Below are 19983 nucleotides of genomic sequence, written 5' to 3' on the forward strand. Positions count from 1 at the left end.
CTCCCAGACATTAATTAACCCGCAAGCCAGTGACTGGACGTAGCGCCTTACGACGATGTCCAACAACTAACCAAGAAGAATGAAGAAGAAGGAGCAGAAGAAGAAGAGGGAGTAACCTAGAAGACATTGGTACGGTAGTATCAGCGCCTCCTAGAGGCCTCTCTAGGAGGCGCTGGTAGTATCTCTTCACACTCGTTTCATTCATACAGTATTGGAACTGGGTGTTAGTTAAATACCGAGCCCAATTAAATTTCAAGAAGAAAAAGATTTCTTCACACTTGTCGATAGCAAGCTGCGATAATTATAGAGCAGTTTGCAGTGCGATGGTTACGTTGCTTCATTGCCGTTAAAAATTCAGCGCGTTTCCAGCCAAATTAGCGGTACAGTTGTTCAATCTCGAGTGAAAAACTGCATGACTTACTTGAGTGTGTGTATCATTGTGTAGAATATTTGTTTCCATCGCTTAACTGGTCGTTATGCATTGTTAGTTGATGCTTCGCTTTAGGTACTCAGATGTGCGGCATATGCTTGGTCGTTTTCTGTGCCATAACCCAACTTCATGCTGGGTATAATTATTAAGTAAGCGATTAGTACCGAGGGTATATTCGTCTGGACAAAGAGGGCCGTAATAGTTATAATTGTCCAAATACGGCAATTACCTGTAAGCGTTTCGGTTTCGAAGTGGCGTTCTGTTGTTTACTACTGCTTTTTTGGATACTTAAAACACACTCAGTTATGATTAACTTGTAGGGCAGTTTTATCCCAGTAATTATGTTGTTTCTGTACGGCTCGTTTCATTAAAGAATTGTTTTTTTTCACTTTTCTCTGCAAATAAAAACACCAATGTGCCAAGCCATCTAAGCTGCCATATGCAGAAATTTCAATTTAACTGTATTTCGGTCGCTTGAACGCCAGTTTCTTCTACAAGTCGACATCATATGACATGAGGTAATGTGTTAAATTCCCACAGGTGTGTTTTTGACTTTTTATAGTGTAATTAATATAGCCTCTACTAGATGTACTCCACACAACCCAATAACCTGAATGTCTATTTCAGATGTATTAAATACTATTCAGAACAGAATCTGTGGGGTTGTAACATTAATTGTGTTTAAAGGATGTTAATCTGAAAGGTATTAATTGTTGTTTGCATCAGTAGTCCTTTGAGTGGTTTGATGCAGCACACCTTGCCACCCTATCCCCTGCTAACCTTTTCCATTCTAAGTAACTACTACACCAACTCTAATCGTTTTGTCATATTCATGCCATGCTCTACCCCTGCTATTCTTACTATCTACACTTCCCTCAAAACCTAACTGAAAAATTCCTGAGTGTCCTCTCATTCTCTCTCTTCTTCTCATTAAATGTAACCAAATTAATTTCCTTTCATCAATTCGATTCATTATCTCATTATTTGTGATTCAGTCTACCCATCTCACCTTCAGCAGTCTTCTGTTACACCACATCATATGATTATATAGGTTCTTAATATCCGTTGTGTAAAATGTCCATTTTCAAACTTGTATGATACACATCAAATTTGCTTAATTATTTTCTTTTGGCCGTGTGCAGTCCTCTGTAAGAGGTAGATAAACTCAGGATTGTCTGTGGTTTTGCCATGGCCAGGCATGTCTTTTTGTCACATTGCTCAGCAAATACACAGTGTGTCAACTGGTAATGCTCCAGACAAACTCACCGCCGTAGTTTCAGTTGGATCTGTTATCTAGCATATATTAAATGTTGTTGCTAGAAAGTATAATGTTACTGAAATGTGTCAAAAGTCAAATGGATCATTCAGGTCAGAAATAAAGTGATAGCGAATATGGTTGATAAGAGGAGAAAAATTTGGTACAAGTTGACATATAGAAAGAAAGAAAGGATTAATAGGATGCATGTTGCAAAACCCAGAAATCAATCAGCTGATTTCAAAGGGAAGTGTATGGGGTAGGAATTTGGTTGGGCATTGGTACATATTAGAACAGATGGGGGATGTAATAGTTACATAGAAAAGATTAGGTAAGCACAGGATACTGTGGCGTGAAGATCTGTATGAAACCAGTCTATGTACCTGGAGGATAGCTCACGATATGGGGATATGGAGATCTGTATCAAACCAGTCTACAGACATTGAGTGGCCACTGGCTTCTCACCAAGTTGCCCATGGTTCAGTCCCAGCCAGTGCATGTGAGGTGTTTGAAATAAAATCCATATGCCTGTGATTTGAATTCCATGCAGTCGTACATCGTTGGTCTGTACACTTTGACTCCAAAAATAGTAATATATGTATTTTATTTTTCTTGTTTCAGTAGACAGTTCATGTAAATACTTCTGCTACTGTTTGAAATGGACCAGAAAATTGAGATTAAGAAGGAACCAGTCTGGCGTGAAGGACATTTCGTAAGTATCATTCCAGGTTACTTTGTAGTGACTGGAATTCAATTCATGTTCAAAAATTTGTATTAAAGGAATTAGTCGTAGTATTGGAAATGAAATCTCATAATGTACTACTCTTTTAGGTTGTGATTATACAGGGTTATTCCAAATGATTTATTGCATTCTAAAATCTAGAATTAATTTTCACTTTGAATGAAGTTCGGTACATAACAAGAAACATAAACTTGCCATCTTTTGAAGAGTACTTCAGTGGGTGTTTAATTGTGTCTCCTTTCATTGCATGACACATCTAGATGGCAGCCTGGTTTCATTCCTGTACAATGTAGCATGTCGCTGTCGATGGCCATCAGTTGAGCGGTGGTTGATGTAGTTTCTTGAGTCAGCAGTCCATAGATTAATGCAGACTTCCATGCCGCCCTATCCTGTGGTAATCCTTTCATTTCTACGTAACTACTGTATCCTACGTCTGCTCTAATCTGCTTGTCATATTCTTATCTTGGTATACCCCTACCATTCATATCACCTACACTTCACTCGAAAAGTAACTGAACAAGTCCTGGTTGTCTTCAAATGTGTCCTATCATTATTCTTCTTCTTGTTTCGTATAGACCGAATGAGGACCACGATATTCAACTATTACATTTGCGGTGGGTTTTGATGTTTGCCCTTTCTCTTGCTGTGTTCCTTTCTCTCCTTTGTCCAGAGAGTACCTGTTTTCCTTCTTGTTGCTTTGTCCTGGAACTTGTTTTGTTTAAGCATCCTCCTGAGAGATGTCCAGTCTTGTATATCTGTTTCTGTTCCTCCCACTTCCTGCAGATATTTGTTTACTTCCATCAACCATGATGATTGGGTCTTCCTCTTTTGCCAGTAAACAAGCAGCTGGTTGGTCAATCTGGCAGGATGCATCCTGTATACATGTCCATAAAATGCTAGGTGTCTCTTCCTGGTTACATGCATGATTTTTTCATGTTATTTATAGAGCTCTTGGTTGGATCCACTTTGTATTCATTCCCTTCCTTGACTGGTCCTAATATCTTCCTCAATTTTTTCTCTCCTGAGTTTTGAGCTTGTCTGTGTGTCCCTCCCTGTTGAATATTAGACATCCTAAGGATATAAGGCTTCGGGTGAATGGCTGACTTGTAGTGCTTCATTTTAAAGTTGTGGGAGAGACAATTTTTGTCATCGGCGTTCTTGGTCAGTTGGTATGCCAGTTGTAACTTATTAACTTGAGTTGATAATTTATTTATTTATTTATTTATTTATCTATTTCTGATTTACATTTGTGGCGAAGTTAGAGCTCACAGCCCTCCCTTACACTTAACCACTATAAACAATAAAATTTTAAAATGTAAACATAGAAGTGAGACATAGGAATTCTAAAAGGAAATAATGCTATGGACAGATAATTGTAAGACTAAGTTAGGTCTACATATCAGTACCGCAATTTGTGTGACAATACTAATAATAATAATAATAATAATAATAAAAATGAAGGAAACCCATTCACACCTCATACACACAATGACTCACACAACTCAGTTTTATGTTCCCGTGAAAAACTTTCAGCAGGCAGAATTGATTTTATGAGAGGAAGTAAGGTGCCAAATGTCCATTCTAGAAATTCGTTAGTATTAGTGGAATTTCAAGTAGAGAATCAGAACGGGTACTAATTTCATGGAATGAGGAAAGATAACTAAAATTACAAGAGAGGTAAGTAGGAATGTTCATCGAGAGTACTTGGTAAACAAGTGTCATTAGGTGAAAATTCCTTCACTCATTTATGCGAAGCCATCCCGATGTATTGAAATATGGTGTAACATGAGCGTCATGTCGCAGTTGGAAGGCATATCGTATGCATGAGTTTTGTGCCCCCTGAAGTCTCAAAGCTTGTTCAGAATTTAGATTGACTAGTACCGTATCACAGTAGTCTAAAATTCGGAATAGTAGTGCTTGGATTAATTTTAATTTATGTTTTTGAAGTAAAATTTTTTTGTGACGTTTCAGGGGATAGAGAGTTGCATGAACATTTCTACATACATTTGCTAGGTGTTCATTCCAGGTCAGATTCTCATTGATGAAGATTCCAAGATTAGTTACATTTCTAAGGTATGTCATTGATTATGATTTGAGAAGGATTGATATTGCTTATTACATGTAATAATTTAGTTTCCTATGATATTACTTTGTGCTTTAAGAGGATTTAGGATTAAGTGGTTGTTTTTATCAGGCGGTAAGCCTTTCAATATCCGAATTAATATGCTGAACTGTCTCATGTAAATTGTTTGTAGTGGTGTGTTTGTATATCTGCAGATCATCCACATATAAGTGGTAGTTGCAATACTGAAGTGTGGAAATTATGTCATTAATATGCAAGATGAACAGTAAGGGCTCTAGAACAGACCGTTGAGGGACACCGAATGATTTCACAGCCCACGGGGATCTTTGATTGTTTACTGCTACTCGCTGGCGACGATTTGTAAGGTATGACTCAAAAAAATTTAGGGCTATCGGGCCGACATGCAGAAAGCGCAGCTTCGATAATAGTACACTTAAGAAAATGGAAATTGCAACACCATCAAGGCATTGGTCGTTTGTGGTGATTTTCAAGATATGGAACGATGCCATGTAGGTACATAAACAATCAAAGTTTCGGACCCATTGGTTGTTGCTACAGGTCTCCCCACGTGAATGGTCGCGGAGGAATCAACTCCAGTATACGGACTCTGGTGTAGCGTAGTTGATTTGCAGTCTGTGCAGTGAAGTTCCCCGTCAAACATGCCTCGATGACAGAGAAGAGCACACTATCAACAACTGTCGCCGTTTGAGAGGGCTCGGATAATTGGGTTGTGTGAGGCTGGATTATCGCTAAGGACTGTCGCTGCACGTGTTGGCCGACAGGCATCTACGGTATAACGTGTATGGCAGCAGTGGTCAAATGAAGGTACCCACACTCGTAGACCTGGCACAGGCCCAGCGCGACTGACAGTGTGAGAGAGGATCGCCGCATCATTCGGATGGCCCGGATGGAATCCCATGCAACAGCAGCGCAAATTTGAGCAGCTGTGGCACTCCACGTTATACAACAGACTGTTGGTAATCGCCTTCGTGCAGCTGGCTTTCGAGCCCGTGTCCCTGCAGAAGGTATTCCATTGACCCCACAACAGCGACGTGTAAGACTGACCTGGTGTCGAGAAATATCGACATGGGTCGACGAATGGCATAGGGTCGTCTTTAGTGATGAATCACGCTTCTGTCTTGCCCGCAGTGATCGCCGGAATCGTGTGCACCGATGTACCCGTGAGAGGGGCTGCCCTGATCTTATTGTCGAGAGGCACACAGGGCCAACACCAAGCGTTACGGTCTGGGGAGCTATTGGCTTCAATGTGAAATCTCAGTTGGTGCTTGTTGAGGGGACTATGACTGCTCGACAGTACGTTGATAGGGTACTCAATCCAGTGGTTGTCCCTATGATGGCGAACATTGTTCATGGGATGTTTCTGCAGGACAGTGCCCAGGTTCACACTGCACGCATCTCCAGAGAAGCTCTCCACGACATCAGAACCTTAGAATGGCCCGCCAGATCCCCGGACCTTAGTCCTATTGAGCATGTGTGGGACGTGATGGGTCGACAACTGGCCGACCGTCCTCAGCCACCCACAACTCTGGAACAACTGACCTGTGCAGTGCAGCGAGCATGGGCCACAATTCGTCAGGAAGAGATCCAGGGCCTTATTAAGTCCATGTATTATCAATGTATTGCAGCCTGTGGTGGGCACATCCTGTATTGATTGTTGTCCAAACTTGCAGTCTGAGGGACTTGGAAGTGTAATCATCGAATCACAACCGAACACTCGTCCTGTATGTTCATTTGCAGCAATGTAGCACCACTCCTTCTGGGTGTTCCTATTTCTTTTTTCTTCAGTGTATGTCTATATTTAACGTGTCGAACACACTACTAAAGTCAAGGAGTGTTAGTATCGTCACATGCCGTTTGTCCATTGCTCGTCTTATGTCATCTGTTACCCGAAGATGTGCAGTCGTAGTACTGTGTCCCTTTCTGAAGCCAGATTGCAATGGGTCAAAGAGAGAATGTCCGGTTAAGAATTCTATTAGCTGCTCGTGTACAACTCGTTCAAGAACTTTTGAGAGAGGGGTTAGAATTGAAATAGGCTGGTAATCAGATGGCGCATTTGCTGTGGTACTTTTATGTTTTAATATTGGGGTTACTTGAGCATCCTTCCATGCAGTTGGAAACGTCCCTGTGGTGAGACAGTGGTTTACAATGTGGGTAATATTTGGTAGGACCGTGCCAAAAATGTTTTTTATGAAGCCTGCTCCTTTAGCTTGTGACTTAACTGAATTTAAAATACGCTTTACATCATTTATACTGACAGGGTGAAAAGAGAAATTATGTTCATTTTCTGTAGGGCCACTGATTCTTTCATTTAGATTGATTTGATTTTGAGGTGGAGATTCCTTTATTGGGTTAGTAACGAAGTGAGAGTTAAGTGTACCGAGAGATAAAGTTGGCTCTTTGCATTTTCCAACTCCCATAGCTCGATGTTTGTTCCAGGTTTCACGTGCATTTAAGTTCTTTGTTGCATTTTTAATGTGATTAAATTTGCTGTTGCAAATTAATTTCTTTGTTCTGTTACATAAAAGATGATAGTCTTCAAAATCTATTTCATTATTTGTTTCCTTGTATCGACGGAACATTGTGCCATGGCGAGCTATTATTGCTTTTATATCGCTTGTTAAACAAGGTGCAGGCGAGAAAGTGACTCTAGCTTGCCTAACTTTAGCATGCTTGTCATATAGTCCTATGAGTAGAGAATTAAATCTTGTCACTTTCATGTCTGTGTGTTGCAACTGCTTTATATCTTCCAAAGGTAAACTGTACGCATCATTTTTTAGTTGTTGTAGATCGATATTTTTTCAATCCCTATAACTAATGCATTCAGCTTTGTATTTTTGTACACGTAGGGAGTAGCACAGGTAAATTAAGTCATGAGTTGAGATGCCAGGTACAGGAAATTGACTGTACGTAAGAACTTGATGCAGGTTATTTGTAATCAGGAGGTCAATTCCAGTATGGCTTGTATATCTAAGTGTATGAACATGATTAGTTGCATCTAGTGGTAAGATCGTCATGTTGATGGAGGTAAATAGTTTGCTGATTCGGTCTGGTTTGCCAATCGGGGCCAAGTTCTTTGAGTTAGTCACCAAGAAGTAGTATATGTTCGTAGGTTGGTACTAGTTTGAGAAGGTCAGGTTCAAGGTCGGAGATGTTGGTAACATTCGGTAGTTTATAGACAATTCCTATCAATACTTTTTGACGGTTAATTATGGTCTCAGCAAACATATATTCCGTATGTGGAGTGATGCCAGATGATGATTTAATAATTATTCTATTTTAATATCATCTCTACAGTACACTGCTACACCACCACCACCACCGCGTCTGGCAGTGCGATCATGCCGATAGAGAGTATATCCTTCTAGTTTTACAAGGGTAGATCTAATTTTATCGGACAACTAGGCTTCAGTAATAAACAACTTATGCATATTACGGGTTGTTATTTTCGAATGAACTTCATCTGTGTGACTAAGGAGTGAGATGGAATTGATATGGCAACACTGTAGAGTTCCCAAGAACGGAGACAGTGATTGTTTCAATAGCAGTTCAGTAGGCTGAGGGCTAGAAGCAGTTGGTGAAGGTACACGAGGGTTATTGTCGTCTAGGAATACACTCTGGTCAATGACATTCAGGAATGCCTTGTCAACAGTAACAGTAGTTTCAAGGATACCGGCTGCTGACATGTTTAAAGGGTAGACGACACATTCCTGGAACAGACACTGATAACACACACAAATAATTATATACACATAGCATATGTTTGGTCGCCATAAGACCTATCTATGTCGATGCGACGTAAAGCCCCTAGCATATGTTTGAACATTTCAATAAAGACAAATAAATAATAATAAAATAAGGAGATTAATAAAATTACACTAATATACAGTTGAAGAGTTAGTCTAGAATAGGGTTTTGCTGACATGCTGTACTCCCAGGCTTTAAGTACCTGCCGGCGAGCATTTCAGAAATAAGTAGAAGAGAAAGAGTTTGTAGGTGTGGGTGGAACTTGTGAATGCTACACGACTGTTTTACGAATTTTTTACAAATAAGGAAATCACATTGAAAGAAACAGTTAAGGAACTAGAAAGCTATTTCACAGTAGAATCTACAGACACAGGATGAGATACTACACTATGGTATTGTTCATTTATTTGAGAGAGTTCAGTTCATCCATTGTTATGTTATGTCTGGTTTCCCCTCTTTTTTACAATGATTCCCTCTATTGTCCAGACATTTCTCACTCCAAGTTTATCTACAGGTGCCTTTAATATTAGAGTCCGAGCCGCAGTCACGTCCTCCCTGATAGTGATTCCAGTGCCTGCTAACCTGCGCTTCTTACGAAAGACTTCCTCTCTTTTCCTATTGCTTATAAATTTCACTATTATAGGCCGTTTCACTTCCAGCCCCGGCCTGCCAACTTGGCGAGACCTATCAGTTTCCTGCACGGCAATGTCAAGTCCAAGTTTATCTTTAAACAACCTGTCAGAAAGTTTGTCTGAATTCTCATTCGGTGAGTAGGGAATTCCTAACACGCACACTTCCTCTATGTTGATATTGCTCTAGAGCATCAGTACTCTTTTTGAGTTCATCCTGCACTGCTTTCAGTTCAATTTCCCATTTTTAATATCAAATTTAAGTTCATTGATAATCTCAGTGTTGAAGTCCAGGGTGGCCTTGAGTTGTTCAGCCATGGCCTTTGTGTTACTTTCAGTTATTGCCTTAACGATAGCCGAGATAATGTCTTTGGACTGTAGAGGTTTCCTTACCTGCTGGACAATGCTGTCCGCTAGGGTAGCTTCACTACCGTTCCATCTGCAGGCCCCATCTCGGTCCTGGTTCCATGGCTGGCCGCATTCCTCTTGTCTCTTCCCATAATTACATTTTGTTTATATTTAAAATATCCACTGCACAGCACTGAGTGATGTCGTGAAGTAAACATCATGCACTTTTAAAGTTGAAATTCACTTTTTTCGTAACAAATTATGCCTTCACTACACCTGCTAATGATCGAAAACTGGGAGCACACACACACAGCACTAACCGTGTTCCGTACTCTTTCAAAGAGATTGCGTTTCAGCCATTCTCCCCGGTACTTAACCTGTTGGATGTCTTGATCGTTCCTTGCTGCAGATTCAGTGTACAAGGAGATTCACTGATGTTCTTGATGTATTGTTTTGTCTCAAATGAAATGAGTATTCCTACTTTTGCTGTTTGTTGTTTGAGTTATTTCACTATTGATTCTGTTGAATTAGAAGATCCAGGTTATCAGTGAATGCCAGAAAATCAACATGCAGTCCATTCCACTTGTGTCACATAGAAATAATACATGGTATCCCCAGTCTAGTTAACTCCTTTTGCCACTCTCTTACTACCTTTTCCAGTGCACTTTTGAAGAGGAAAGAGGAGAGGCTGTCTCCTTGTCTTACACCTGCCTTGGTTTCAAAACTTTCTGAGAGCGTTCACGCGTGATTTGGTGTTATTTGAAATCCACGAGTCTTGTGGTCCAGTGCTAATTCCTACAGGATTTTAATGAAAGTAGGTCTGTCGACTGAGTTATATGCCTTCTTAGTGTCGACAAAGACTGTGGTGTATATCTTACCAGCCGTTTTTACTTGAGAGGGCACTGACTTCAGATTGAGTATCTGTTCAGTACAAGAGCACCCTTTTCTGAATCCCCCATGGTATTGTCATAGGTGGAGAAAATCTTGTGACAGGTACCAGTGAGTTTCCTTGATAAGTGTTCATGTTGGTCACGTTTCCTTCTTGTGCAATGGATGAATCAAAACAGAAGTCCAGTCTCTACTATAGTTAACACTAGGTTTACCGCAGCGGTCAAAATGACCATTTCCAATTTTTATTTTCGCTATCACTCTCGTTATACGTTTAGAACATACTTTTATTGATATTAAGTATACTTTTCGGCATATAGCTTCAAAAATCCGTAACTCCTTTCTAGTTAGCGCTATGAGGTCATATACCTACTTTTACCGGGCGGTCATTTTGACCGGTATTGCAGTAGCTACCCCATCAGACTTTTTGTGGCAGTCATTTAGAACGGGGTATGATTCTAACAAGCTGTTATAGTGTACTTTATTACCATAGTATTGAATATAACTTGTTGTTGTGCTGCAATGGGACAGCTGTTGGCTCTTTTCAGACAATGATACAAGTACACTGACAGGAAAATATAGTCAGTATTTGTTCAGTAATGAAAGGTGTGCAATTGTAACGAGCAGGCAATTGTGTTCAATCGTTACAAACATTCAAACTAGATTTCCTGATTGTTTGTAATTACCCTGAAGAAACAAGTTCCCGCGTAGTCTGCAAATGAATGCCGAAATTCTGAAGCTTAAGCATATAATTTTCCCATCACAATCAAGCGATGAAGCTGGGACGGATTTAGAACTGGATAATTGCGGAGACGTGTATAACTTGACAATCGGAAATAGTTCGGATAGTGATTCTAGTTCTTTCGAGCCTGTAGAATTTCCATGTGAACATGAAATCACACAGCAGCCTTCGACGTCAAGGGTTAGGGAACTAACCGCAACACTGCAATGCGCACACACTTGCAAAGCAGCTGATGACAAAGGTAAGCCTATTTGAAGTTAGTCATTATTTATTTACGTTATTCAGTGCACAGTGTAAGTAAGTTTGGTATTATATTTTGCAGGTGAAGGACACACTAAGGAAGATAATGAAATTACTAGCAAGGAGCACGATATCAACTACAGAAGGCCGAGCATACGCTGTGGTGAGTCAACATATCGCCGTGGTTAGCACATGATGGTCGGTGACGAAGAAGTCGCTTTGGTTGGAACAGTGCAGACTCTTGTTGATCTACAAAGCCTTCCAGGCCGTCGAGGACAATAAACTATACTGAGGGAAGTCCGAGGTTCCACAGGACATGAAAAACGCCACATTGAAAGAACTTGTGCCGCTACAGCTTGTCGTTTTTTCTTGACGAATCCAAGCTGCGTCACATCGAATGATATACTGAGGTTGGAGCCCGCAAAGTTCTGAATAATCCTGAACGGAGACTTTCTTTGGAAGAATTGGACACTGTCATTGGTATTTTATATGCACGCGGAACTTATGGAGCGGACACGAACATTCTTGATCTGTCGTCACAGAAGTGGGGTCCTGGTATTTTCTCCCAAACTGTGACACAAAACCGTTTCCTGGATATCATGAGGTTTCTTCGATTTTATGAAAAGTCTACCAGCAGGGATCACCTGAAAATTGATAAATTGGCGCTTGTATCCATTGTGCGGGACAAATTTATATCTAATTTTACTATTTGCTTCAGACCAAGTGAGAACATTACCGTGGATGAATAGCTCTTTCCATCGGAAGTTAAATGCCCCTTTATGCAGTATATGGCCAATAAACCAGAGAAGTTTGGTATAAAATATTGTTTGGCTGTCTATGTGGAAGCCAAGTATGTTGTAAACGGTTTTCCCTATCTTGAAAAAGATGAAACGCAATCCACCGATCAGACCCCAAGTGAACACTTAGTATTGCGTCTTGCTGAGTTTTTCATGAATCAGGGAAGAAGTGTGCAAAGGGAACAGGACAATTGAAAGGTGTGCAATCTGTATACAACTGGTCTGTGGTTAAGTTCACTTCAAAGGTGACCAAGCAAAGTGTGCGTGCACAGTGCGACAAATAAGTTGAAAAGCAGAAAGTGACATTGATGCAGATATGCACAGTATATAATGTAAACTGAAGTGTGTAAGAAGAACACTAGTGTACTTATTTGTTTATTTATTTATTCATAATAGTGTTCACAAGTCATGCATGATATTAAGTTATGGTCTATGATGTTTTTATACTCAATTCGAACCTTTTTCCGGCACCAATATCCTCAAGAAACGAATACGTGCTACTATCGGTCAAAATGACCGCTTCGGTAAAAGTAGGTAGGAAGAATGTTTGGAAATCCTAGTGTTAATGTCTCAATCTCCCAAATGTTGTCGTGGATCTCTGCCAAATTGTTGAGAGTCTAAGTGGTATGTTCCGAGCTGTCAGTGGAGAGATGGCATGGAATGACATCAGCAGACAAATAAGTTTGAGTGGTGTCTTTATAAATAGGAAAGATCATAATATGAAGATAAAGCTGGAATACAAGAGGAAAAATTGGGGCAAATATTTGTTTATAGGAAGGGGAGTTAGGGATCGGAATAACTTACCGAGGGAGATGTTCAATAAATTTCCAATTTCTTTGCATTCTTTTAAGAAAAGGCTTGGAAAACAACAGATAGGGAACGGTCCACGTGGGCGATTGCCCTAAATGCAGATAAGTAGTGACATTGATTGTCAGCCTACTTCCATTGTGCAGCTACTTCAGCATAGTTCAGGCTGGGGCCTGTTCCACGAATGCACTTTGCAACTTTTCACTTTTCAAATCTTGCAAAGTGAAAAGTCTTTGCGTATGAGTGAACCGATCATGTTTATTCCATGGTCAAACTGTATAATACTCCATGACTTTAATACTTTATTTTTCGCGGTGAATTTGACGATAATTGTGGTACCGGCAGTTTTAAAGTTTTGATCATGGGAAAGAAAGAAAATTACAAGAAGCTAGCAGTTTTAGAAGTTGTCAAGGAGAAACGGGACATTCTTTTTGGCAACTTCAAAAATAATCTATTACATGAAGACAAGCGATCCGCGTGGACTGAAGTTCTAAAGAAAGCTCAGTCTTTGCAGTTAGCTGGAGCCGAAAAATCTTGGACATACGCGAGGGATAATCTATTTGGATTATGGAAATGTCGTGCACGAGTAAGTAAATATTTACGTTTTCATTAAATGCATTAATCGAGAATATATGGCTTAAATCAATTCGTATAACCGCACATATGATTAGATGTTGATTCCCATAGGGATTCTGAAATATTTGTTCCGAATGAGTAAATTTATAATACCAATATAATTGGTCCGTTATTGGACATTATAAATTTTCCAGCTAACTCATTCCTGGTTGCCAGCGTTTCACCCTCGTGTGCTAGGCTGGGCTCATCAGTAGGTACCTAGCACACCTACCAAGACGCTGGCTAGTGCATACCGGGGAGGCCACTGCGTAGGCTAATTGTAGCCACCGGCAGTGCCAATACACTATGAGACACTTTGTCTCATTATCAAAAATTGATGCTTGCTTGGCCATCGGATGATAGATGTTGATCCCCATAGGGATTCTGAAATATTTGTTCCGAATGAGTAAATTTATAATACCAATATAATTGGTCCGTTATTGGACATTATAAATTTTCCAGCTAACTCATTCCTGGTTGCCAGCGTTTCGCCCTCGTGTGCTAGGCTGGGCTCATCAGTTGGTACCTAGCACACCAACTAAGACACTGGCTAGTGCATACCGGGGAGGTCACTGCGTAGGCCACTGGGAATAAACATCTAATCATCTGATGGCCAAGCAGGCATCAATTTTTGATAAAGAGACAAAGTGTCTCATAGTGCATTGGCACTGCCGGTGGCTACAATTAGCCTACGCAGTGGCCTCCCCGGTATGCACTAGCCAGCGTCTTGGTAGGTGTGCTAGGTACCAACTGATGAACCCAGCCTAGCACACGAGGGCGAAACGCTGGCAACCAGGAATGAGTTAGCTGGAAAATTTATAATGTCCAATGACGGACCATTTATATTGGTATTATAACCTCACATATGTCGATGCAGCATGTTACATAAAATTGTAATGTAGAAGTGATTGAAGAATATATGTAATGATTTCCTCTTACCTATATATATTACGTCTGAAGCATTAAATTCTTGCTTTTAGGCAAAAAGAGATAATGCCAAGAAAACTGGAAGTGAAGGGGGGAAGGATAAACATTTGGATGAGGTGGATGCTGCTATCTTTGACATCCTGTAGAAAGATTCGGCCGTTTTAGATGGGCTGAATCTTCCTGAAAGCTACATGGAAGATCAAGCGACCGTGGAGCCAATACCGAATCCTGCTGAACTTCCCAGTGGCGAAAACCTCGAAAACCTACAAAATACACCGAGGAGAAAGAAAAGGAAGCTGTCGAATTCCCCGCGTCCTATTGCTAACATTGAAGAAGATACGGTGACATAAAAACTGAGGAAGGAACTTCTCCATGTGGAAATTTACCACAGGAAATTGCAAACCCTGAAGTTGGAAAAGGAATTGGAGATACCACCATCAGAATAACTAGTGACATTGCGACTTCTGCTTCGCAGAATTTTGTCTATAATACAGACGAATACATAGAATACATAGCCAATGAAAGTACTGAGTGATTGATTTGAACTTAAATTTCATGCTAACATGTTTATTATATGTAGATTAGTAGAAATATAGTATAGTAAATAAAAATTAATGTTATTAATATAGAAACAGATATTATTGTTCAGTTCAGTTAGTGAAATATCTCAATAACGAATTGAGTTTAGCAACGGCGTCTAAATCGGGTGTCTCATCATTTCCAGGATTGGGGTCTTCATTTTCATCCATCAAGGTAAGTAAGTCTTCTTCATTTTCTCTTCCAACCTTACGTGCAATATTATGCAATGCAATACACGCTAAGACCACCTTTCCTGCTTTTGTTGGACATAATCGTAAGTGGTTTAAGCAAGGAAAACGTTCCTTTAAAATTCCGATACTCTTCTCAACAATACGCTGTGTCGATTTATGTGCCTTGTTAAATCGTTGCTCAACAGCATCGTCAGGATTTCTGTTAAGAGGGGGTATTAGCCACTCTTTTAGTCCATAGGCACTGTCACCTAATATAACTGCTCCTGGGAACGGCCTCCAACCTGAGTCAAAAGTCTACGTACAGCAGTGTTTCTTAAGACCCTGGAATCGTGCACGCTACCCGGCCAACTAGCATTAGCACTGTAGAAGGTCAATCATCATAATATTGAGAGAATGATGCCCATGTCTCCTTGTGCTCAGTAGGAGCATCAATATTAACGAGAGTACATCACACAGAAAGAAAGCCACCCTTCATTAGAAATTCCGTCGCTATATAATGTGGATAATCAGGCCAACGTACTATGTTAGGAAATATTACATGTACTATAGCATCTACGACTTTAGTAACAGTTCTGCAAACAGTTGATTTTGATGTCCCATGCATTGCTGCCACACCGTGCAGCTGGGCACCATTTCCTAACCAATGTAAGCATATCAGAATTTGTTCCTTTTCGGAAAGGGATTTACTTCTTTTTGTTGCAGGTTTCAATAAATGACCAATCATTTCAAGAATATAGTCAGCCTGTAATGGGGTAACATGAAAACACTCGCAAAATTCTGTCGAAGTGAGGTTACGAAAATTAATCCTGTCTTTGTATGTTCTCTTGTTGGATTCTTCATCACTGTCCTCACTTGATGATAACAAAAGCTCTCGTCGTAACATGTTTATATCACTAAACCAAATTCTAGGCCAAGAAACTAGTGTACATACTTGTTAATTAACAACTGAAAAGTGAATCATCTCTTTGCAAAAATTTCTGAAAACTTTTCACTTAATTACTTTGCACTTTGCATTTCTGTACCAATGGAGGAATATGACAGGCTTGAAAAGTGAAAAGATTCCCAACTTTTCACTTTTCACTTTGCAAGCTAAATCTGAAAAGTGATGGTGGAACAAAAACTGAAATGAAAAGTGCAAAGTGAAAAGTTGCAAAGTTCATTCGTGGAATAGGCACCTGGTCCTCTGAAGTGGAGGCTGGGTGGGTTATAGTGACTGAGATTCCATTCAGTGCTTCTGTAGATGTTTCTGCAGTTGTTCTCCTGGAAGTCTTTATCCAAATGCATCCTATCATTCTATTGTTATTGGAAATGGTGGGTAGTTGTTGACATCAGTTGATCCCAGGACTAGTCCAAAGTTTGGTTATTTAATACTATATTCAGTGTCAAAATAACTGAACCTCCCTATTCTATAGGTACAGTGCCTTCATCTTACCCACAGGACCCCAGATTGAATCCCAGTGAGTTGAGGGCTATTCATGTTCTTCATAGATAGATAGATGACTGCTGGTTGCTGGTTTGTTCTTGTTTGATAACATCCACCATTGCAGTATGCATCCATCTTGTCTTTTGATTTACTGGCACGTTAAAGAAATGCGGGACTAAATTCCGGCACCTCGGCGTCTTCGAAGATCTTAAAAAGTAGTTAGTGGGACGTAAAGCAAATAACATTATTATTATTATTATTATTATTATTATTATTATTATTATTATTATTATTATTATTAGTTAATACAACCTTTCCAATACTTATCTTTCTTTATATTTAGGAAGTAAGCGCCTGTTGTAATGTTTACTTCCTAAATATAAGGAAAGATAAGTATTGGAAAGGTGGTTTAACTATCATTCTTATTTTAATGTTCATATTTTGATGTCCAATATGGTATACAATGAGATTTATTACGTGTAATCTATTACTAATTCCGCACTTGTGAGACTTCTTTTATAAACACTGCCCGGCAAAGTGAATCTTTCCTGTAGTTTCGATCCTTATTTCCTTTCCCTTTTTGTATTTTTCTTCATCCTTATCCTGCATCCTTTGATTGAAATTCTTTCATAATTAACTATACTCTTATTGCCTCTGGTTTTCACCGTTCGTAATTCTTTTCTTGATGTTCCTTAAACATTTGGATATTGTAAATAAGGCATAATTTGCTCACTTTCCGAGCTTTCCTTTTTTGTATTTTTAGGCAAAATTCTTATCTGGTGTTTCCTATCTATGACGTTTATTTATTTTATTTATTGATTGTTAGATATATTTATTTACATTCTTTATATTTGCCTTTCTCTTGTCCCTTTTCATGTCCTCTGGGGGCTCTTGACCTTCTCACTGCACATTTGGCTACTACATATATCACTCGTACGCTGCTTTTCTACTTTATCACTGTTAATATTTACTTACCCTAATGTTACTTACTGCTAGTCTCCTAGCAAAGCGTCCATTACTGCCCATCATACATTGCAAGTTGGTAGCAGTGCATACAATTCTATTATTATTTTGGTGGATTTGTCATCTTTTTCATTTCTTTTGTCTTTATTTGGCCGTATACCATGACCTACTTTTCAGATAACCTTTCTCCATATCACTCTGATACTTCTTCTACATCCTCTTCTATTGCTTTTAATTTGTCTGCTCCAAATCCGTGTTATGATTATGACTTATTGTCCCATAATTCTTCTCTCACTCCAGATTCTACTTTGTCTTCTGATCTGCCCTCTTATGTTATCTCTTCTCTGAAAATTGAACCGTCTATTGATTACACAGCCTTCTTTCCTAATACCAAACCAAACCCCATGGCACTACATCCCTTGAAGTGCCTTGGCCTACCAAGCGACCGCTGCTCAGCCCGAAGAACTGCAGATTATGAGGTTGGTGTGGTCAGCACGACGAATCCTCTCGGCTGTTATTCCTGGCTTTCTAGACTGGGGCCGCTATCTCACCGTCAGATAGCTCCTCAATTCTAATCACGTAGGCTGAGTGGACCTCGAAGCAGCCCTCAGGTCCAGGTAAAAATCCCTGACCTGGCCGTAAATCGAACCCAGGGCCTCCGGGTAAGAGACAGGCACGCTACTCCTACACCACGAGGCCGGTTCTTATTTCCTAATACCAAACCGAATTTATGTCAGTCACCTCATTCTCCTCTCAACCTTTTCATACCCACCTCTCAACCTGATCCCACACCACCATACACCCCTTCTCCACAATTTTTGTATGAATCTCCTACCCCATCTCCTACTTCTTCCCATTCACAAGCAATTAATTTTCATCTTATCAAGTAATGTGTAGATTCCATTCCCCAACTTAGTTCAATGCATCCGAAGGAATTAACACTGCCTATTTGCCGCTTGTAAATTTTTAAAAACAAATTTAGCCTCATTTTCTCATTTACTCTCTGTTTTGTACTCTAAAACTTCTGGTCATTTCAGTAACTTCCTTTTACAGAATATGTCTGATTTTCACGATTGGATGAAATTTCGTTTTGTTTACATAATTACTTTCTTCGATATGAAATTCGCGAGCAATTAATTTCTTTCTTTTTGTGTCGTCATCAATGTTCAGAGGAATCAACTTATGATTTTTTAGATTCTCTTACTGGATTTGCTGTCATTCTGGCCATACCTGAACACCCTTAGGAACTTATTTAACTTGTTCGCTTTTATGCTGCTCCTCCCTTTTGCCAGTTAATTAATCCTTTCTCTCCTCCCACCTCTATTTCACACCTTTATCACATAGCTGAAATGGATACTTTTAACTCTTACTGTAATGCCTCTTATTATGGTTCTATCCCCCTTCCTTCTACATTTGTTATTTCCCTCTCCCTTCCACTCCTCTCACACCTTCCCTCAATCCACCTACTACCACTCTTTCTTGTTTTTGCTGTCAAGATCATGGCCACATCGCCCGTAAGTGTTCTACTCCTCCTTTGGGAAACGCTCTCTTCCGCCGTATGTAGGCTGTTGGGATCTGCCGTCTGTCTCTCCCTATGTTGCATATTAGAACTGCTTTTGTTTTTCTATAGGCTTACTACAGAACTTCCCTTGCCTTATTGGACACAGGAGCTTCTATCTCACTTCTTAGTTTCTATTTTTTTCAGCAATTACTTCAGTTGCGTTCACACCTTCAATTACGTTTTTCTAACTTATTATGTACTTCATTATCTTGCCACCCTTTACATATTCTTGGTAAAGTTACTCTTACTATAAAGATTTTTAAGTTCTCATGGTCTTTTCCTTTTTGCGTTGCACAAGACGTTCGTATACCTCTTATGTTAGGGTATGATTTTTTTCTCACACACCGGTTTAACTCTTCATACTCCGAAATCTTCTATTTCTTTTCATTTTGATTCTGCGACTCAGATTCCTTTGATCAATCCTTCTGATTACCCTACTGTGCAACTTCTTGCTACCTCACATATTTATGCTACTACTTCGCAGCAGTTCGTCTTAAATTCTTTACTTGCTCAATTTTCGGATGTTGTTATGGAACATCTTGGTACTGCTCATAATTATGAAACTCATATTGATCTCGTGGATATTTCCCGCGGCAGATCACCCCCTTACCATTCAAGTCCACCTCATATGAAACTTTTACAGCAACATGTTTCTAAAATGCTTTCTGATGGTACTATCCCTTCTACATCTAATTATGCCTCACCGGCTTTTCTTGTTAATAAGCCTAATCGTTCTACGCGTTTTGTTGTAGATTAACTTCGTCTCAATAATGAGATTAAATATGATGCCTATCTTCTTCCCAAGATGCAAAATGCTTTTCAATTTTTTTTTGCCAATGCTAAATATTTTTCCATATTTGATTGTAATTCTGCTTTTCATCACATTCCTTTACATTCTGCCAGCTCTAAGCATACTGCTTTTATTATGCCTAATGGTCTTTATCAATTTACAAACTTCCTTTTGGCTTAAATGTAGGATCCCAGGTTATTCAACATCT

General features: G+C 39.6%; 1 protein-coding gene across 1 annotated transcript in view; it reads left to right on the forward strand.

Moving 5' to 3' along the window:
- Positions 1–320: 320 nt before the first annotated feature.
- The window catches only part of LOC136866605 (gastrula zinc finger protein XlCGF57.1-like), a 65227-nt gene continuing 45564 nt past the window's right edge, over positions 321–19983 (forward strand). The window contains exons 1-2 of the mRNA XM_068226925.1: positions 321–948; positions 2310–2397. Of these exons, the coding sequence (XP_068083026.1) occupies positions 2344–2397 (54 nt within the window). The 5' untranslated portion in view covers positions 321–948; positions 2310–2343. The remainder of the gene's footprint in view (positions 949–2309; positions 2398–19983) is intronic.

The sequence above is a fragment of the Anabrus simplex genome, chromosome 3 (assembly GCF_040414725.1).
Source record: "Anabrus simplex isolate iqAnaSimp1 chromosome 3, ASM4041472v1, whole genome shotgun sequence".
Lineage (NCBI taxonomy): Eukaryota > Metazoa > Arthropoda > Insecta > Orthoptera > Tettigoniidae > Anabrus > Anabrus simplex.